The following is a 23,481-nucleotide window of genomic DNA, read 5'->3' on the forward strand; positions in this document are numbered from 1 at the left end:
TATTTCCTCATATCCTTTTGTAGTATGAAGTTGCACTGAAACATTTCTTATAGTTTCAGCTACATAAAATAACATTATCTGAGACTCTTTTTTTGGCATTAGTCTGGAACCTTAATCTCTAATCCATTGTTAGAAAAACTATCTTTAATAAGGGGCTAAGGTTATGTTGTTTATTTGGCATTTTTACAATCTATGAGCTTCTAAAAACATATTTATGAAGAGAAACTTGGGATTTTTCATTTCAAAAACATTTATTGACTCACTAGCAGACATGACATGATTTAGAATAAAAATGGAGTTACTTGTGACTTAAATTTCATGTCTACTCTGACCTCCCAAACTTAAATACAGAGAGCCCTAGTGTTATATACTGATGAAACCAGTGGCAGAAATGGAATTGATAAAGGAGTTGAAAGCAAAGAAACAGCTGCTCAAGGTTCTATCCTCAAAATCAGAAAACAAAAGTTGACAATATTATTTCTTGACCCAGAAAACTGCTATTTCATAATATACTCTATACCAACAAGCCAACCTCCTCTGCCACCTTATGACTATGATACTTAGAGTTCCATACATTATATCCCTATCCTCTGCAACTGTCTTTTCAGTGCATTCTTGATTTCCTTATTGCGTAGACTATAAATGAAAGGGTTAAGAAAGGGTGTGACTATAGAGTAGACAACAGCCAGTGCTCTGTCATAATCAAGTGAGTAGCTCTTCTTCAATCTCACATACATGAAAAGGATACTCCCAAAAAAGATGATGACTACAGTAAGATGGGAAGCACAAGTGGAAAATGCCTTCTTTTTGCCTTCAGCTGAAGGTATTTTGAAGACAGTTCGAATAATCTGGACATAAGAAATGAGGATCAATAGGAAAGTTACTAAGATCTTGCAGGAGTTAATTATAAAGTCCACTAGTACATTGATGGAAGTGTCTGTGCAAGCCAAACTTAATACTGGTGGAAAGTCACAAAAGATATGCTGAATGTGATTGGGGCCACAAAAGGGGAGCTGAGAAACCAAGGAGATCTCAACTATTGGCCCTGCCAAGCCACCCAACCAGCAACCTGCAGCCATCTTGGCACAGAGTGCTGAAGTCATTAGGGTAGGGTAATGGAGGGGCCGGCAGATGGCAAGATATCTGTCATAAGCCATGGCTGTGAGGAGATAGCATTCAGAAGCTCCAAGAGAGTGAAAAAAGTAGATTTGAAGGAGACATCCAGAAAAGGAGATAGTCTTCTTGTGGCTGAGAAGATTAGCAAGCATCTTAGGGATGGTGGCAGCTGTGTATCCAAGTTCAAGGAGGGAAAGGACACTAACAAATTGATACATTGGTATATGAAGTTTAGTATCCAATCTGACCAACAGAAAAATAACTAAGTTTCCCAAGATGGTGACAAGGTAGATGAGAAGCAGTAGGAAAAACAGGTAAGTTTGGATACCTTGAAGTTGGGGAAAGCCCAAGATGATAAACTCTGTGACCTTGCTCCAGTTTCCAGTGTCCATTTCTTTCTGGTCATGGTCCTAGTAGGCACAAAGAAAGATATGTGAGATATGGCTGTCTGGGTTGAAGGGAAAACTCTTCAGTTTCCTTCATGAATTCATCTTTTGTTAGTTCATATATTGTTTTTTCTGGTTGTGTTAGTTATTCTGTCCAAATGAATAGAACTTCTTGGGTGCAAGGAGAATTTTCATTTCTATCTTTGTACACCTAGAGTCTAGTCTGGTACATAGTATGTTCTGTAATAAATGCTTACTAAATTGAATTGATCTTCATCTTTTATCCTTACCTTACTCTTCCTTACCCTATAATAGTTTTAGAACCTGACTTGGTTCTCCTTCCTGTTTACATCAAGTGAGTGTGCTTTCCACATCTTCCTGAAGTTTAGGTTGGGATTCACCCAGACAGAGATTGCAGAGAAATTCACTCTGCTACTTTCTATCTGTGTGGCATTATTCAAGTCACTAGATCTTTCTGGGTGTTAGTTTCTTCAGGTATAAAATTAAAGAGTAGGATTAAGACAATTTTCTCAAGTCACTTTTTTCTTTGAATCTATGACTCATAAAAATGGGAGTGGTTGATGAACACACTCATTTTAGCCACAATGAAATACTGGGGCTTCTCACATGTAAAATTTCACTCACTTCCAAAGTATTCAAATAGCAAAACACATTTCTAGTGACAGAAGTAATCTCATCTCCCTGGGTCTTAAAAACACTTCAGAATTAACTAAGAATTTTGAAAATCAAGAATACTCTGAGCTAGATCTTAAAATAAAAATATCCGATAGAGTCCAAGTTGCTTCAGAAATGAAAGAAGATGATTTTTTTTCATTCTTTTAACATCTTTGTCCCTTTTAGAAACTCAAGGTAACCAGTGGCCTCATACTAGCCCCAAAGTTTATGACCAAGGTTTCAAGGGGACACCTTCCCAATATATTTTCTGAAACTCTTCCTAGTGCTTAGCCATTTCACAATTTCATCCCTAAAATAAATTGTGTTTTTTTTTCTGTCCATTCTATTCCTTTAGGACCTTGGTCTCTATGGTGGCAGCTAGTTGATCTCCCAAATTAATCAATGGTACTGTATTAATCAGTCAAAATAATCAGCCCTGAATAATATATGGACATTTTGACAATGGATGTTCAAAATATCACAAATCCAGTGCTGAATGATATTCAACTCAAAAAATGTGTCTAATTCAAATGCTTCACTTCACAGTTGAGAAAAATGAGATCCAGAACATATAAATGTCTTGCCCAAGGTCATACCAGAAGTATCAGAGAAAAGATTTGAACCTAGGTTTTCTGACTCCAGAGGCCATGCTTTTCTACTGTATCATATCATCCTTTAGAATAGTTAGATAATATTATTGTTTTTTCTATAATTCAGAATTGTGACACAAAAAGGTAAAATTTCCAGCTAGGCAAAAAGGTAAAGAAGATGGGAAAGGGTTTTTTATTTTGTTTTGTTTTGTTTTTCTTGCAAGTACTTACATTGCCTCTTAAATCATACCAGTTGGCATGGCTTTGGATCATGTCACCTTTAAGGAAAGGACAGAAGCTGAGCAATTAGAAGAAAAATTAGAAAGAATTAAGAATATTTTTAAATAGAAGAAAAGGTATCTCCTACTAAAAATAAGTCATCTAAGAAACTGGCCAAAGAATGGTCACCTAAGAATCACTATACTTAACAAAAACCTTGACTACAGAGGATTCTATATTTCAAGAAATCATGAGTGAAAACTTTCCAGAACCAGAGGTCAGAGAGACAATAAAAAGAATCACTAGTGACCTCCTACAAGGTCTCAAAATTAAAATTTCTGGAAATGTCATATCCAAAGTCCAGAGCAAGAAGGAAAGAATTCACACACAAAGGAATCATAGTCAGGATCCCATAATTGAAAGATACTATAATATGGAAAAGAACCTGAAATAAATTATACTAGAAAGCAAAAGGAAATATTCTAGAGGAAGGTGAGGTGGTGAGGGGGAGGGATATATCTTTAAAGAAATAAAGGTCTTCTAGAAATCTTTAGATGTAGAAATGTATTAAACTTGACAGAGAAAAAGGTAGAAATATGGAGAGGGGGATAGAGTTAAGGAGGATGGGGGCAAAAGATTAATCATAAGGAAACAAATTCCAACTTTGAGGGTAGGCTAGTAGGGGGGAATGAAAGTAAAGAATGAAAATATAAGAGCCCATATTCATAGACTGAGCAACAAAAGAGAAATATTAAGCATATGCTTATTGACAAAAATGAAATAAAATTGTCTTCAATAAAAGACCTTTGAAGGAAAGATTAGAATTAATTTTAGATTAAATAGCAATTTTGGAGAATTAATAAGTCAAAGAACAAATCACAGAAAGAATTGATATTTTAATTTTTTAAAAATTATAGCATTTCAAGTGGTGTAGCCAAGATGGCAGAATAGAAAAAGCATTTGGCTGAGCTCTCTCAAGTTTTCCTTCCAAACAACTTTAAAATCACATCTCAAATCAAATTTTGGAGTGTCAAAAGGTCAGAGTGAGACATTCTTTCAACCCAACAGAATTTAAGAGGTTTCAAAAAGATCTATGACATGGGAGAAGATGCTGGCCTAGAACTCAAAACCTAGGATTCTTGGTATGTTTGCAAGATGTTTAAAGAAAAATGAAAAGAACCCATATGTTCTAAAATATTTATAGCAGCTCTGTTTGGGGTGACAAAGAACTGGAAATTAAAGTGATGCCCATCAGTTGGGAAATGGTTGAATACATTGTAGTTTATAATTATGATAGAATACTAGTGTGGTATAAGAAATGATGAACTTAATCTAAGAAAAGATGGGGTCAATTAGATAGCACAGTGGATAGAACACTGGTCTTGGAGTCAAGAACTTAAATCTAGCCTTAGACATTTGAAACTAACTAGTTTTATGACACTGAGCAAGTCACTTAATCCTGATTGCCCAGCAAAAAAAATAAGGGGTAAAAAAGAAAAAAACAACTTGGAAGTACTTGCATGGAACAACAAAAAGTGAAATGAGTAGAACTGTTATGATATGGGAACCACCTGCCTGTGTCTGCTGGAAATCTAACTCAGACATGTAATCTCTTCATATGAGAGGATGATGATGATACAAGGAGACTGAGAGACAGTTGCATTGTCTGACTTCTCTCCTCTTCCCTCTGCCTCCAATTTATTTTATCCCCAGTCCACAAGCAACACCTGTGTCAGTAAAGACTGCTTTGCAACTCCTTCAGATGTTATGATTCACAGCTGTGGAGGCTTTCGGAGAATTGACCTGCCCTTCACCTAGGCATGGTCCTTAACATAGAACCAAAAGAACATTATATACACTAATATTAACTTTTTTTAAAGAACAACTTTGATGAAATTATTTTAGCTATTATAAATACTCAAATTAACTAAAAAGGATATTTGAAGGAAGATGCTATCTGCATCCAGAGAAATAACTGATAAATAGAAGTATTTCTGACTCCAGAGGCCATGTATAGAATGATTTTACACATAAATACATATTTATGCCTACTAGTAGCCATCATAAAGGTTTTGGGAAAAGCAAGGATAAAAGGGGAGGAAATTACATGATAATTTTATAATAAATTTAAAAGAAATATCATATTGTACACAATAGATTTACAATTTTATATGAGCTCATCTTTTTATTGTTCTATGGTAAGAATATGTTTATTCCATAAATTAAAAAGTAAATAAATAAAAATTAATAAAGAACCCATATACATGAAACACTTGAGATAAGGAAAAGTCATGGTTGGCAGAATCTGCAGAAACTTTGGGAGCTCTCAAGCAGAAATTGTAAAGGGACTTAGAAACTTGCCAGAAAGAAATTATAGAGTTCCTCTATGCTAACACTGAATGCTTGACCATTGCCTATACTAATTTCCAGGTCATAGTTCATGAAAAGAAAAAAGCACTTTTGTTCAAGAGGCACAAACAGTTCTGAGGAGCATTACAGATTTTGGTCACAAGGGATCAAGGACTCTGAAAAACAGTATTATTTCCAGTTCCAAGTAATAGAAATCCTGAGGAACAGAATCATTTATAATCCTGAGGAATCAAGAACACTTTTCAGGTTAGGGTCAGAGTGAAGAAACTATGATCACATCTTTCTTGAAGTTAGACCAACATGGAAGCACCAAAAACTTCCAAATCCATAGCACTAGATCAGAAAACAACAGTAGAAAAAAAAATTCTAAATCATGAGACAATGCCCCTCCTTCCTTCACACTGAAATGTTGATTTTGAACAACTTCAGTACAAGGTTCGAAAACAAGAAACAAAATATTTATTAAAAGAGCAATAATAATCTGATCATGAAGAGTGACTATAGTAACAAGGAATATTGAAACACAAATTTAAAAGACAATGAAATCACAACAGCAATAAACAAAGCTTCAAAGTGGGGGAATTGGACATAAGCCCAACAAAAATTTCTATGAGTGCTAAAAATCTGATTTTTGAAATCAAATAAAAGTGGTAAAGGGAAAAATAGGTAAAAAATTAAAACAAAGGAAAAATATAAAAAAAGGATTAATAGCTTAGTAAAAGAGGCACAAAACATACTGAAGATAATAAGACATCGATAATACAATTTGGAAAGAGGTAAAAAATTTATTGAAAAAAAGACCTGCTTAATAGACAGAATTGGCTAAATGGGAAAAAAAAGAGAGATACAAAACTCATTGAAGAAAATAATTCCTTAAAAGTTAGAATTTATCGCTTGGAAGCTAATGATTCCAAAAGACATCAAGAAAAAATAAAGAAAAGTGGAAAGAAAAAATGGGGGAGGGGAATGAAATATCTCATTGGAAAAAAAAACAATTAACATAGAAAGTAGATCCAGAACAGATAATTTAAGAATTATCATACCACATGAAATGCATAATCCAAGAACCTAGACATGATATTTCAAGAAATTATCAAAAGAAAATTCCCTGTTGAGTCAGGATGGCAGAATGAAGCCAGGAAGCTTCTCCAGCTCTCCCAGTTTCCAACAAACACTAACAACCAACTCTGAACAGAGCCTGAAAGAATGAAACCACTCACCAGCTCAAGATATATTGGAAAAACTTCAAGAAAGGTGATTCTCATTGGGTGAAAAGGGTATTCAGTTCAGCTCAGACAAAGTCTGCAAGCCAGTGAAAGGATCTCACAGATCAACAACTTAGATCAGGGGTCCCCAAACTATGGCCTGTGGGCTAGATGCAGCCCACTGAGGACATTTATGCGGCCCACTGGTTATGGCAAAATCAGACCGGAAGTGGCGTTCAACCTAAAGTCACAATAGCAATGCACACTTGGGCACTGGGCTGAGGCGGAGACAGAGTATGAGGCAATACGGAGGTGAGATGAGTTCCCAGGCCAGGGTGTATGGTGTAGAGAAGGGAGAGAGATGCAGAAGACAGAGAACTGACGGCCTGCAGCCTTGTAAAGTAACGGAAGCCACCACAAGAGACAGGCACGAGGGATGTACAGTGCATGCTGCACATGTCACGGTCACTGCAGGAGGAATATATGTGCTGCTTGGGTGTACAGGTATAGTAACAGTTAGTACTACAAGTCCCAGCTTGACTCTATCATTGTCATTATGCTATAATGACAATGTAATGGCTTCCTCTCTAGCGCATATTGCAGTATTGGCTGCTATTGTCACCCAGAGTGAGGCTCCTGGTACCAGGCCGTGGCCCTGTATCCAGAGAGACCTCATGTCTGGCTGTTGTGGTCATCAGTTTTATCATTGTGTGTATGTACTGTAGTTTCATAAAGGGATGGAATATTGCTAATATGTCATCACCTTATTATCACTGGGGGTCTGACCTTAGTGTCCCCCCCCCACTTATCCTGAGTATGAAGGGGTACAGAGCTGGTGTACTGCTTTATCCCCCTCCAGATTCTTAAGGTCCCCATATACTTGTGCAGCTTCAAGTCACATGGTGACTTCTCCTGGAAGCCCCAATGTATGATTTGTCACTGAAGCTCATTCTGACATACACTATATCACTCGGTTATATACATATATGCACAGTCTTGACTGCAATTGTGATAAATTACAAGTGCAGCACATATGATCGTGCAGCACTGGATCATGAGAATTGATCCAGGATTCAGAGGAAGCCAGGGCATTTGGGAAGGCTGCCTGAGTGGTGACTTGTGTGCAGTGAAGGTCTGAAGTGGGAGAGAGTGCAGGAAATGGAGGCATCACAGCACAGAGGCAGTTTGGAGGAAGTTGGGCATTGCGGTCTGTATATCTCTGTGTGGGCAAATTTATTGCTGGTATATTGTTTTTGTAGCACTGTACATTATATATATATATATATATATATGTATGTATGTATGTATATGTGTATATATGTATGTATGTATGTATGTATTTTACTAATAGCAATTTGGAATCCCGACGACTGATGGTGCCCCTAGCATGGTGAGGTCTAAGAAAGGAGTAATTGCTCGCATTACCCAAAAGATGGACAAACATAACCATTCTCATCCAATAACCATACACTGCCTCATCCACCAACAAGTGCTGTGTAGTAAATCACTGAAGTGGGACTCTGTTATGAAATTGTGATATCTTGTGTTAACTTCAGATTAGAGCTAATGCAATAAATCACAGACAATTTCAGAATTTCTGTCTGAGCTAAACTGAGTATGAAGATGTTCTATATAACACAGAAGTCCATTGGCTAAGTTGAGGAGAGTTTTGAAACGTTTCTATGACTTACTTCCACAGATTACAAATTTTCTGCTTTCAAAACCAAAGAAGTACCAGAGTTCAATGATGCAGAATGGAAATGGCATCTTGCCTTTCTGACAGATATAACAGAGCTACTCAACAATTTCAATATGCAACTTTAAGGAAAGGGGAAGCTCATCTGTGATATGCAATCACATGTCAAAGCATTTGAAGTAAATTAGGCCTCCTCATCAAACAAGTGAAGGAGGAAAACTTCTGCCATCTCCCCACAACTTAAAATCTATTATCAGAAAAACCACTAATTGCATTCCAAACAAAACATGTGTGGATTCATTGGAAAAATTGCAAAAGGAGTTCCAATTTAGATTTAAAGAGCTTCATCTCCATGAAACAAACCAGTGTGGCAGCCTCCAATTGTAGCTCAGAATGCAAATTTCAGGAAACCAGGCTGTTTCCTGGAAAGAACAGCTAAAGCTACCCTCTGCAAACACAATAGACACTGTGCTCAAAGCCAAGGTTCATAACTACATAAGAAGGCTGAGACAGTGCCCCCTTTATCCAGGAGCAGAGGAGAAGAGAAGAAGAGAGAGAGAGAGAGAGAGAGGAGAGAGAGAGAGAGAGAGAAGAGAGAGAGAGGAGAGAGAGAGAGAAGAGAGAGAGAGAAAGAGAGAGAGAGAAAGAGAGAGAGAGAGAGAGAGAGAGAGAGAGAGAGAGAGAGAGAAAGAGAGAGAGAGAGAGAGAGAGAGAGAGAGAGAGAGAGAGAGAGAGAGAGAGAGAGAGAGAGAAACAGAAAAGCACCTTCATGATAGAGAGCTACTTTGGTGACAGGAAGATCACAATACCATCACAGATGAGAACAAAATGTACACAGAGGAAATCTCAAAGAATGATATGAATTAGTTTCAAGCCCAAAGAGACTTCTTGAAAGTGCTCATAAAAGACTTTAAAAGGCAAATAAGAGATGTGAGGGGGAAAAATGAGAAGAGAAATGAGAGATATGCAAGAGAGAATTCAAACAGATTGTGAGAGGAATGTGATTCTTTAAAAAATAGAATTGGCCAAATTAAAAAAAATCTAAAGAATGTAATATCTTCAAGAAATAGAATTAATTAATCAAATAGAAAAAGAGATACAAAAATTAACTGAAGAAAATTACACATTAAAAACTAGAATGGGACAAATGGAAGCTAATGATTCTATAAGACAACAAGAATCAGTCAAACAAATGAAAAAGAATGAAAAAAAGGTAAAATGTAAAATACCTCATTGGAAAAATGACCTACTTCAAAATAGATCCAGAAGAGACAATTTCAAAATTATAGTGTACCTGAAAGCTATGATAAAAAAAAAAGAACCTGGATAGCATTCTTTAAGAGATCATCAAGGAAAACTGCCCTGATTCTAGAAAAAGAGGGAGAAATAGTCATTGAAAGAAACCACTGATTACCTTTAGAAAGAAATCCCACAAGGAAAAACCCAAGAAATATTGTTGCAAAATTTCAGAACTAAAATATCAAGGAAAAAAATGCTGGAAGCTGAGAAACAAAAGCAATTCAAGTATCAGAGAGCAACAGTCAGGATTACCCAGGATCTGGCAGTTTCTACAATAAAGGATCAGATAACCTGGAATACCAAATTCTGAAAGGCAAAGAACCTGGGGTTACAACCAAGAATTAACTCCCAGCATAGGTGAGCACCATTTTTCAGGGGAGGAGATGAATCTTCAAGGAACTAAAGCCTTTCAATCATTTCTATTGAAAAAACCAGAACTAAATAAAAAATTTAATTTACAAACACAGGACTCAAGAGAAGCATAAAAAGGTAAACAATGGAAAATAGATATTTTTAAAATGTTAAAGTGTTTACATTCCTAGGTGGAAAAATTATATCTGTAACTCTTGAGAACTATACCTGTTACTGGAGCAGATAGTGGGGGACATCACATGGATAGAAGATATAGTTGCAAATAGATTCTGATGTGATGATATCAAAGAAAAAGACATTAAGAGGTGAAAAAGGACTATGATGGCAGAAGAGAAAAGGGTAGCAATAATCGGACAAATTAGCTCACATGAGGAAGAACAAAAGACCTATTACAAATGAGGGAAAGAAGGGAGGGCAATGAACATTGTCTGAAGTTTGATTTTATCAGTTTTGAGTCAAAAAGAAAATAACAATCATTCAGTTGGACATAGAAATATATCCAATTCTATAAAGAGATAGGAGGAGAAAAAGGAAAGAAAATAGATGGGCTGGATAGAAGGGAGGGCAAAAACACTAGAGAAAAAAAGAAAAAAAGAAAGGGTGAGAGATAGTACAAGATAAGGTAGTCCTCGGAGTGGGTTAAAAAACAAAATACTACAAAGGAGGGAGGGGGATAGAAGTAATGGGTGGGGTAAATTAAAACTGTTCAGGATGAACAGAGAGAATAAAAGTATATATAGGGGAGAGAAAACAGGATAGAGGAAATAGAGAGCTGGTAAACATAATGGTGAATGTAAATGAAATGTACTCTTCCATAAAACAAGTGAATAGCAGAATGGATTAAAAAACAGTCTTGCAATATGTTATTTATGAAAAACACATTTGACACAGAAAGACACATACAGAGTAAAGGTAAAAGGATAAAGCAATATCTATTATGCTTCAGCTGAAGTAAAAAAAAAAAAAAGCAGAAGTAGCAATTTTGATGTCAGATAAAGCAAAAGTAAAAAATAGATCTAATTAAAACAGCTAAGGAAGAAAAATACATTTTGATAAAGGATACCATAAACAACAAAGTAATAATGATAATAAATGTATATGTACCAATAGAACCCCCAAATTCCTGAGAAGATTTAAAACCAGTTATAGGAAGAAATAGAAAGCAAAAACATATTAGTGGGGGACCTCAAACTTCCCCTATCAGAATTGATCAAATCTAATCACAAAATAAACAAGAAACTAGAGAGGTTATTAAAATCCTATAAATACCCAGATATGATATATCTCTTGAGAAAATTGAATAGGGACAGAAAGGAAAGTATCTTTTTTCAGAATTACATGGCACCTATACAAAAATTGACCATGTATTAGAGCATCAAAACCTCACAATCAAATGCACAAAGACAGATATAGTAAATGCTTGCTTTTCAAGCTATGATGCAATAAAAATTATATTAAATAAAGAACCAGAGAAAGATAGATTAAAAGCTAATTGGAAATTAAATAATCTAATTCTAACAAATGAATGTGTGAAATAGCAAATCACAAAAACAATCCTAATTTCATCCAAAAGAATGACAAAAATAAATGATATATCAAAACTTATGGGACACAGCCAAAGTAGTTCTTAGAGGAAATTTTATTTTTCTAAATACCTACATGATTAAAACAGAGAAAGAAGAGAACAATGAATTTAGCACACAATTAAAATAACTAGAAAAAGAACAAAATAAAAAATTGTTACTAAATACCAAATTAGAAATTCTGAAGCTCAAAAAAAGAAATTAATGAAATTGAAACTAAAAAAAATGAAGGTGAAGCCAAGATAATGGAGAAGTGACAAATCTTTTTCTGAGCTCTCCCCATGACTTTCAAACTAATAGCAAGTCCAGCCTCTAAACTGGTTTTCAAATGACAGAACACATGATTATTGGGAGTATAACATATTTCCAGCAGAAAATAACTTCAAAGAAAGGTCTGTTTCAATTGGGCAAGGAGGGAAGCAGGCCAAGTGGAGGTGGGCTGAGTGCAGGCAGAATGAGCACAGAGGGCAGGCAGCACAAAGTCACAGAACAGTGTGGGCTTTCATGTGCCAGAGAATCTATTGGAAGTAATCTACAGCAGTGTTGGCTACTCTCCTTGTTGCAAACCAGTAGATCAGCAGACTAGTTATAAGATATACAAGGCAATTCAAAAGGCAAATTGAGAGCCCCTAAATGCCAGAATTTCACAGGACCCACCCACAGCCAACCAGCACCAGAATTTGGTCAGCACTGCCCCAATACAGCCACTGCCCCCTGGAGAGAAAGGTTGGGCAATTTCTTCTTTACCCTAAAAGCAGACTTCAACTTAAAAAAGAGCAAAAAAGCAAAAAGAACTCTGACAATAAATAGTTTTTAATTTGTTTATTTGTTTATTTATTTGGTTTTTTGCCAAGGCAATTGGGGTTAAGTGACTTGCCCAAGGTCACACAGATAGGAATTGTAAATGTGTGCGACTGGATTTGAACTCAGGTCCTCCTGACTTCAGGGCTGGTGCTCTATCCACTGTGCCACTTAGCTGCCAGCATAGATAATTTTTATGATGAAAGAGGAGAACAGATAACAAATCTTGAGGAAAATAAAAGCAGATTATCTCCAGATGAAGCCCCAAAGGGTGACTTAAATTGGTTCCCATCTCACAAAACCCTCTTGAAAGAATTCAAAAATAATCTTTAAAAGAGACCTAGAAGAAAAATGGGGAAAGGAAATGAGAACTTTGAAACAGGTTTGGGAAAGGAAACACATAAATTATCTGAAGAAAACTCCTTACAAAATTGATTTAGTGAAATATAATAAGCATATAAGTCACTACAAAATGGATTTGAAAAAATGGGAAAAATTTTGTGAAATGGGAAGAAAAATCCATAGAAAAAAACAAATAATTTAAAAATTCAATTGACCAAATTTAAAAAGTTCTTTAAAAAGAATTTTAAAAGGTAACTCATAAAAATAATTCACTAAAAATTAGGATTGAACAAATAGAAATGTATGACTCAATGAGACATCAAGAATCAACCAAGCAAAAGCAAAAAACAAAAAAAAAAAAAAAAACAAAAAAAAAAAACAGAATAAAATGTAAAATACCTAGTTGGAAAAACAACTGACCTGGAAAATAGATCTAGGAAAGACAATGTAATGATTACTGGACTTCCTGAAAACCATGATGAAAAAAGAACCCTGACACTATCTTTCAGAAAATCATCAAGGAAAATTGCACTTATGTCCTAGAATCAGAAGGTAAAACAGCCATTGAAAGCATTCATTGATCATCTCCTGAAAGAGACCCCCAAAATGAAAACTTGAAGAAATAGCATGATTAAAATTCAAAACTATCAGACCAAGGAAACAATATTGCAAGCAGCCAGAAAGAAATAATTCAGTTACTGAGGAGACACAATTAGGATTATCCAGGACCTAGCAACATCCACCTTTAAGGATTAAAGGGCCTGGAATCTGATGTTCTGAAAGTCAAAGGAACTTAGAATGCAACCAAGAATGAACTACCCTGCTTAATTGAGCATTATCTTTCAGGGAAGAAGATGGACATTCAATGATATAGATGAATTTCAACTATTCCTAATGAAAAGACCAGAACCGAACAAAAAATTTGCCCTCCAAATATAGAACTCAAGAGAAGCATAAAAAGATAAAAAGGAAAGAACTCTTGAGAACTACATTTCTGTTATAGATATACATAGTGAGTGCAGGAATAATTTGATTTTACTGACATAATATAAAAAAGAAACTAGTGGTGGAAAAGGGATTGTACTGGAAAAGGAGGAAAATGGAGTTAAAATGAAGGAATTTACATCTCATAAAGAGGCAAAGAAGACCTATAATAATTGAGCAGAAAAGAGAGGGGTATGAACATTGTATGAATCAGTATTAGGCACAAAGAGAGAATATTAAACATATTTGGTTTCATGGAGAAACTTGTCTCAACTTATAGGGAAGTGGGAGGGGAAAGGAAAAGGGGGGGTCTAATAGAAGAAAAATAGAAACAGTAGGAGAAAGGTATAAAAAAGGGAGAATCTATAAAAGGAAAGGCAGCTTGAGGGAGGTGGTGGTCAGAAGCAAAATACTGGGGAGGATGGAAAAGGGAAAAAGAAAGAGAAAAGAATAATTTGGGGCAAATAAGATGGCAGGAAACACCAGAATTAGTCAACTGTGAATGGGATGAACTCTCCCATAAAATGGAAGCAGATATCAGACTGGATTAAAAGCTAGAACCCTACAATATGTTGTTTATAAGAAACACATTTAAAGCAGAGTGATATACACAGAGTAAAAGTAAAAAGCTGGACTAGAATCTATTATACTTTAGGTGAAGTAAAAAAAGCAGGGCTAGCAATCCTGATCTCAGATCAAGCAAAAGCAAAGATAGATCTAATGTAAAAAGATAAGGAAGGAAACTACATTTTGCTAAAGGGTACCATAGAAAATAAAATAATATCAATTCTAAGATATATGTACCACATTGTATAGCATCTAAATTCTTAAAGGAGATGTTAAGAGAGCTGCAAGAAGAAATAGATAACAAAACTATGATAGTGGGGGATCTCAATCTTACTCTCTCAGAACTAGATCAATTGAAACATAAAATATATAAGAAAGAAGTTAAGGAGATAAATAGATTTATAACTGCTAGGTATGATAGATCTTTGGAGAAAATTGAATGACTACAAAAAGGAGTACACTTTTTCTCAGTGGGTCATAGAACCTCTACAAAAATTGACTATATATTAGAGCATAAAGTCCTCAAAATCAAATGCAGAAAGGCAGAAATAGTAAATGCATTCAGATCACAATGCAAAAAAAATATATTCAATAAAAGGCTAGGGGAAAATAGACCAAAAATTAATTGAAAACTAAGTAATCTAATCCTAAAGAATGAATGGGTGAATCTGCAAATCATAGACACAATCAGTAATTTCATCCAAGAGAATGACAATAATGAGGCAACATACCAAAATTTGTTAGATGCAGCCTAACTGGTAATAAGGGAAATTTTTATATTTCTAGATGCTTGCTTGCTTAAAATAGAAAAAAAGGGGATCAATGAATTGGGCTTGCAACTAAAAAAGCTAGAAAAAGAAGAAATTAAATATCCCCAATGATATATCAAATTTGAAATTCTAAAAATAAAAGAAGAGATTAATAAAATTGAGAGTAAGAAAACTATTGAATTAATAAATAAAACTAATAATTGGTTTTATGAAAAACAAAAAAATATATAGATAAACCTTAGTTAATTTGATTAGAAAAAGGAAAGAGGAAAATCAAATGGTTAGTCTCAATAATGAAAAGGAAGAACTTTCCACCAATGAAGAGAAAATTAGAACAATAATTAGGAGTTATTTTGCCCAACTTTATGTCAATTAATTTTATAATCTAAGTGAAATGGAGGAATACCTACAAAAATATAGATTGCCCAGATTAACATAAGAGGAAATAAACTATTTTAAAAGTCGCATTTTAGAAAAAGAAATAGAACAAGCTATTAATCAACTTCCTAAGAAAAAATCTCTAGGGCCAGATGGATTCACATGTGAATTCTATCAAACATTTAAAGAACAATTAATTCCCATACTATGCAAACTATAAGAAAACAATAAAGAAGAACTCCTACCAAATTGCTTTTATTACAGTCATGCTCCTGATACCTAAACTAGATAGGATGAAAAGAGAAAGAAAATTATAGACTAATTTCTCTAATATTGAAGCAAAAATATTAAATAAAATATTAGCAAAGAAATTACAGAATGTCATTCCCAGGATAATACACTACGACCAAGTAGGATTTGTACCAGAAATGCAGGGCTGGTTCAATATTAGGAAAACTATTAACTTAATTGAGTTTATCAATAACCACACTAACAAAAACCATAAGATTATCTCAATAGATGTAGAAAAAAAATATTTGGCAAAATACAACACCCATTCCTATTGAAGACACTAGAGATTATAGGAATAAATTGACTTTTCCTTAAAGTGATCAGTAGCATCTATTTAAAATTATCAGCAAGCATCATATATAAAGGGGAAAAACTAGACCCATTCCCAGTAAAATCAGAGGTGTAACAAGGTTGCCATTAGTATTAGAAATGCTAGCTTTGTCAATAAGAAAAGAAAAAAAGAGATTAAAGAAATTAGAGTAGGTCACGAGGAAACCAAATTATCACTCTTTTCAAATGATATGATGGTATACTTAGAGAACTCTAAAGAATCAGCTAAAAAACTACTAGAAACAATCCAACTTTTGAAAAGTTTCAGGTTACAAAACAAATGCACAGAAATCATCAGTATTTTTATATATTACCAACAAAGTTCAGCAGCAAGAGATACATAGAGAAATTACATTTTAAGTAATTGTAGTTAATATAAAATATTTGGGAGTCTACCTGTCAAAGTAAAGACAAGAAATCTATGAACACAACTACAAAACACTTTCTACACAAATGAAGTCAGATCTAAACAATTGGGAAAATATCAAATGCTATTGGGTAGTCAAACAAATATAAACATATAAAAAATGAAAATACTACCTAAATTAATTTACTTATTTAATATCAATCAAACTCCCAAGAAATTATTTTACAAATCTAAAAAAATAATGATAACAAAGTTCATCTGGAAGAACAAAAGATCAAGAATTTCAAGAGAATTCATGAAAAAAAATGTGAATGAAGGTGGCTTAGCTGTTCCAGATCTAAAACTATATTATAAAGCATCAGTCATCAAAATCATTTGGTACTGGTTAGGAAATAAAGTATTTGATTAGTGGAACAGGTTAGACTCACAGGACAAAATGATCAATGAGTATAGTAATCTAGTATTTTACAAACCCTAAGACCCAAGGTTTTGGGATAAAAACTTACTACTTGGCAAAAACTGCTGGGGAAATTGGAAACTCATATGGCAGAAACTAGGCTTTGACCCACACCTAACACCATATACCAAGATGAGTTCAAAATGTGTTCATGTTCTAGACATAAAGAGTGATATTATAAACAAATCAGAAGAATATAGAATAGTTTACCTCTCAGATCTGTAGAGGAGGAAGGAATTTGTGACCAAAGAATTATAGAGCATTATTGATCACAAAATAGATAATTTTGATTATATTAAGTTAAAAGTTTTTGTACACACAAAACTAACACAGACAAGATTAGAAGGGAAGCTGTACACTGGAAAAAAAATTACATTTAAAGGTTCTGAGAAAGGCCCCATTTTTAAATTACATAGAGATTTGACTCAGATTTATAAGAAATCAAGCCATTGATAAATGGTCAAAGAAAATGAACAGACAATTTTCAGATGAAGAAATTGAAACATTTCATAATGATTGATGTTGATGGGGATGTTGGAATATTGGGACACATATATTATTGATGGAATTGTCAATGGATCCAACCATTCTGAAAGGCAATTTGGATCCATGCTCAAAGCATTATCAAACTGTGCATATCCTTTGATCCAGCAGTGTTACTACTGGACTTATATCTCAAAGAGATCTTATAGGAAGGAAAGGGACCCACATATGCAAAAATGTTTGTGGCAGCCCTTTTTGTACTGGCAAGAAACTGGAAACTAGGTGGATGCCTGTAAGTTGGAGAATGGCTGAATAAGTTATGTTCTATGAGTATTACGGAATATTATTGTTCTGTAAGAAATGATCAGCAATATGACTTCAGAGAAGCTTGGAGAGACTTACATGAACTTATGCTAAGTGAAATGAACAGAGCCAGGAGATCATTTTACATGATCAATTCAGATGGATGTGGCTCTCTTCAATAATGAGATGATTCAGACCAGTTCTGATGATCTTGTGATCAAGAAAGCCATCCCACAGTGAGAGGACTGTGGGAACTGAGTGTCCTTCACAACATAGCATTTTCACTCTTTTTACTGGTATTTGATTGCATTTTATTTTCTTTCTCATTTTTTCCTGTCTGATTTGGTTTTTCTTGTGCAGTAAGATAATTATATAAATATGCATGCATATATTGGATTTAACATACATATCAACCATGTTTAACATATATTGGACTACTAGGAGTCAGGGTGAGAGAAAAGGAGAAAATTAGAACACAAAGTTTTTCAGGATTAATGTTGAAAAAGTATCCATACATATGTCCTGATAAATATATATATATATATATATATATATGTAAATAATAAAAGCTTTATTTTTTTAAGAAACTAAGAAAACTATTGAAGTAATTAATAAAATTATGAGTTGGTTCTATGAAAAAATAACAAAATGGATAAATCTTTGGTTAATTGGATTAGAAAAAGCAAGGAAAAAATACTACCATTAAAAATTAAAAGGCTGAACTTACAACCAAGGAAAAAAGAAATTAAAACTATAATTAGGATGATTTTGCCCAACTGTGATAATCTAACCAAGATGGAAAAATATTTATAAAGATATAAATTACCAAAATAGTCCCATTTTAGAAAAAAGAAATTGACCAAACCATTAATGAACTCTCTAATAAAAAAAATCTCCAAAATTCATTTACAAATAAATTCTACCAAACATTTAAAACAATTAATTCCAATACTATGCAAACTATTTGAAAAAAAAAAGGCAAAGGAGTCCTGTCAAAATTTTTCTATGATACAAATGTGGTATTTTTATCTAAAGCAAGAAGGGCCAAAACAGAGAAAAAATATGACAGACCAATCTCCCTGCAAAATTTTAAAATGAAATATTAACAAGGAGATTTTAGCAACTTATCAGCAGGATAATACACTATGATCAAGAGGGATGTATACCAGGAATGTAAGGCTGGTTCAATATCAGGAAAACTATTACCATAATCGAACATATCAATAACAAAACCAACAGGAATCATATCATAAGCTCAATAGATGCAGAAAAAGCTTTTGACAAAATACAGACTCCATTCTTTTTAAAAAACACTAGAGAACAAAAGGATCAAGGGGACTTTCTTTAAAAGAATAATCAGTATCTATCTAAAACCAAAATCAAGCATTATTTGTAAGGGAAAGATGCTGGATGTATACCCAATAAGTTCAGGGGTGAAACAAGGATGCCCATTCTCACCACTAATATTCAGCATTGTATTAGAAATGTTGGCTTTGGAAATAAGTAAAAGAAATTAAAGGAATTAGAATTGCCAATGATGAAATATCACTTTTGCAGATGATATGCAGATTATATGCTGATATATTTAGAGAATCCTACAGAAATTATCAAAAACCCTACTGGAAACAATTAGCATATTTATCAAAGTTGCATGATGCAAACAAATCTAAAAAATCATCATCATTTCTATATATTACTGACAAAACTCACCAGCAAGAGATACAAAGGAAATTCCATTTAAAATAAATGTGGACAAAATAAAGTATGTGGGTATCTACCTGCCAAGACAGATCTAGGAACTATATAAACACTATAGCAAAACACATCTCACACAAATAAAATCAAATCCAAAGAACTGCAAATATATCAGTTGCTCATGAGGAGGATAAACTAGTGCTGCCTAAATTGATCTTGTTCAATGCCATACAAAATTGCCAAAATTTTTTTTATAAAATTAGAAAAAATACAATAATTCATCTGGAAGAACAAAAGGTCAAGAATATATATTTTTTAAGTTTTTATTGATTTATTTTTATTAAAGCTTTTTATTTACAAAACATATGCATGGTTAATTTTTCAGCATTGACCCTTGCAAAACTTTCTGTTCCAATTTTCCCTCCTTCCCCCCACCCCCTCCCCTAGATGGCAGGTAGTCAAATACATGTTATCTAGTTATATATGTTAAAGCATATGTTAAATCTAGTATATGTATATATATATATATATATATATATATATATATATATATATATATATATATATATATATATATATATATATATATATATATAATAATACAGTTATCTTGCTGCACATGAAAAATCAGATCTAGGAAAAAGTTAGAAGGAAATGTCAACATAAAGCATGAAAATTTCATGTTATGATCCACACTCAGTTCCCATAGTCCTCTCTCTGGGTATATATAGCTTTCTTCATCACTGAACAATTGGAATTGGTTTAAATCATCTCATTGTTGAAGAGAGAACTGATCATCGTATAGTCTTGCTATTACTGTGTATAATGATTTCCTGGTTCTGTTCATTTCACTTAGCATCAGTTCATGTAAGTCTTTCCAGATCTGACTGAAATCATCCTATTGGTAATTTCTTACAGAACAATAATATTCCCTAACATTCATATACCATAGTTTATTCAGCCCTTCTCCAAGTGATGGGCATCCCTTTAATTCCCAATTTCCAGTCACTACAAAAAGGACTGCCATGCACATGTGGGTCCCTTTCCCTCTTTTAAAATATCTTTGTAACAAAAACCCAGTAGAAATACTGCTGGGTCAAAGGGTATGTACAGTTTGATAACTTTTTGAGTATAGCTCCAAATTGCTCTCCAGAATGGTTGAATTCGTTCACAGTTCCACCAATAATGTATCAGTGTCCTAGTTTTCCCACATCCCCTCCAACATTCATCTTTCTCTTTTCTTGTCATCTTAGCCAACATGACAGGTGTGTAGTGTTATCTCAGAGTTGTCTTAATTTGCATTTCTCTGATCAATAGTTATTTAGAACACCTTTTCATATGACTAGAAATAGTTTCAATTTCTTCAACTGAAAATTGTTTGTTCATATCCTTTCACCATTTATCAGTTGGAGAAAGGCTTAAATTCTTATAAATTTGAGTTAATTATATATTTTAGAAAAGAGGCCTTTATCAGAACCTTTGAATGTAAAAAGTGTTTCCCCACTTTATTGGTTCTCTTCTAATCTTGTTTGCATTAGTTTTGTGTGTACAAAACCTTTTTTACTTAATATAATCAAATTTATCTATTTTGCAATTAATAATGATCTCTAGTTCTTCTTTGGTCACAAATTATTTCCTCTCCACAGATCTGAGAGGTAAACTATCCTATGTTCTACTAATTTGTTTATAATATCCATTCTTTATGTCTAAATCACAAACCCATTTCAACCTTATCTTGGTATATGGTGTTAGGTGTGTATGAAGACTGAGTTAGCACCCTGGATACCTTAGAATCAGCCAGAATCAGGATAAGCAAAAGTCCTTGGGCTTTATTCTTGGTCTTATGGGTAGAAGTGAATTAGATCAACGCAGGATAAGCACAACCTCTCCTTTCTTTTTTTTCTACCACCCAAGATGACTTTGTCTTATCTTACTCAACCCCCTAATCCTTCCCATAATTCTTGGTATACATCAAAAGTTTGAACCAGCATAAAATAGTGGGAAGGGCCATTTTCCAAGCATATGCTAATAGAGTATTATCCAATCGGTAATTAGTCTTAAGTGCTCTGTTGTCTGACCTCAGTGCATCAACTCAGAGTTTCAACCCTTTACAGGTATGGGCCAGTGCCTCATTTCTGCCATACTAGTTTCCAATTTTCCCAACAGCTTTTGTTAAATAGTGAATCCTTATCCCAAAAGCTGAGGTCTTTGGGTTTGTCAAACAATAGATTATTAAAGTTATTGACTATTTTGTCCTATGAATCTAACCTATTCCAGTGATCAGCTATTCTGTTTCTTAGCTATTAACAAATGCTTTTGATGACCGTTGCTTTATGATATAGTTTTAGATTTAGTACATCTAGGCCACCATCATTTGCCTTTTTTTCCATTAATTCCCTTGAAATTTCAAAAGGTCAAGAATACCAAGGGGTTTAGTGAAAAAAAATACAAGTGGTAGATTAGCAGTACCAGACCTAAAATTATATTTAAAAAATAGCAGTCATCAAAACAAAAACCAGTACCAAAATACTTGCTAAGGAATAAAGTGGTGAATCAATGGTATAAGTTAGATAACCACAACACAATATCCCATGCTTAGAATAATCTAGTATTTGATAAACTCCCAAACTTCAGCTTCTGGAATAAGAATTCAGTATATGACAAAAATTGCTGGGAAAATTGAAAAACAATCTGACAGTAACTTGGCATAGACCTGCATTTCACACTCCATACCAAAATAAGATCAACAAAATGGATACATGATTTGGGCATAAAGGATAATTGCTGATAAACTTTGAATAAAGATTGAAGTATCGTATTTTTAAACTTTTTTCTTATTATTTACCTGTGTTTTCTTTTTCAATGTGGTTAATATATAGAAACATTTCTGCATGACTTTACATGTAAAATAGATAGCAAAATTTTCAAGGAAGGGAAAGAATAAATGGAAGGAGAGATTTTGGAACTCAATATTTTAATAGTGATCATTAGAAATATTTTAAATGTAAATGAAATGTTTAGCAAAATAAAATATTTTTAAAAGTGAAAGAAAACATGACAAATTTAGATTAGGTTTATCTGAGATGAATATTTATCTCTAAAAACCTTCATAAACAAAATAAAAATAGGACAGATCAATGGAATTGGACATGCAACTAAAAAAATTAAGTTAAAATTTTAAACCCAAATTAAATATCAAAATTGAAATTCTGAAAACCAAAGATTTAAAAGTTTAGAAGAAAAAAACATATAAAAATATAAAGCTATTCTGAAGAACTTTGAGTCCATTTCCTATGAGGATAGAATAATTAATAATAATAATATAACAGGTAGTATTTACATGGTACCTGTGTTGTGCTTTACAAATATTATTTTATCTTCATAAACTTAGGAAGTAGGTGGCATTACTGTTCCCATTTTGAGGTTGAGGAAATAGATAGTCAGTGGTTAAGTGACTTGCTCAGCCAATCATACAACTAATGTTTGATTTGAAAGTCAATTTGACTTTCCAGACTTACTCCAGGCTCAGTGTTTTAACTGGGAAACTTGAAAAAGAGACTTGAGAGAGAAAATGAGAATAGTCTTTAAATACCTGAAGACTGTAAAGTAAAAGGGGAAGTTTTTTGTTTGTTTGTTTGTTTTTTGTTGTTGTTTGGCCCCCAACTAGAAAAATTACTATAAATAGAGCAAATTTGCAGAAAGATAGATTTAGTTTGAGTGTAAGGAAAAGTTCCTAACAATCAAATCTCAATGGCAAGGCTAACTCAGCAGATGATTGAGCCTAACTTCTAGAAAGACTAGGTAGGGCATCAGGCTGTGAATAATAAGATGATATTGAATAGGGATTGATCCAAAGTTTCATTAATAGGTTCAAATAACTTCATAACCATATAGTGAGGAAGGCATAGTGAAATATGCTTAAGAAAATTGTGTTGAAGCTTTAAGGTGTTACAAAATCATAAATTGATAGTGAAATTACACTGAAAAATGTTAATTTTTTCTGGAGCTGTGTTAAAAAGCATGGCTTCCCATCAAAAAAGGAGATGCATTCAGCTTTAGTCAGACCAAATTCACAGCATTGTGTATCATTTTTTGGTTTCACAGTTTAGGGAAGACATTGAGAAGCTGAAGACAATTCAGAAAATAGTAATTAGGAAGGACAAGAAAGAAAAGTAAATAACTGGCCAGCCCAATGCTTATCT

General features: G+C 33.6%; 1 protein-coding gene across 7 annotated transcripts in view; it reads right to left on the reverse strand.

Moving 5' to 3' along the window:
* Positions 1-546: 546 nt before the first annotated feature.
* The window catches only part of LOC141539447 (olfactory receptor 6N1), a 248,797-nt gene continuing 225,862 nt past the window's right edge, over positions 547-23,481 (reverse strand). For all 7 annotated transcript variants that reach the window (XM_074262256.1, XM_074262262.1, XM_074262261.1 and 4 more), the window contains one exon: positions 547-1,526. In XM_074262256.1, the coding sequence (XP_074118357.1) occupies positions 576-1,526 (951 nt within the window). In that variant the 3' untranslated portion in view covers positions 547-575. The remainder of the gene's footprint in view (positions 1,527-23,481) is intronic.

The sequence above is a fragment of the Sminthopsis crassicaudata genome, chromosome 4 (genome assembly GCF_048593235.1).
Source record: "Sminthopsis crassicaudata isolate SCR6 chromosome 4, ASM4859323v1, whole genome shotgun sequence".
NCBI classification, from domain to species: Eukaryota; Metazoa; Chordata; class Mammalia; order Dasyuromorphia; family Dasyuridae; genus Sminthopsis; species Sminthopsis crassicaudata.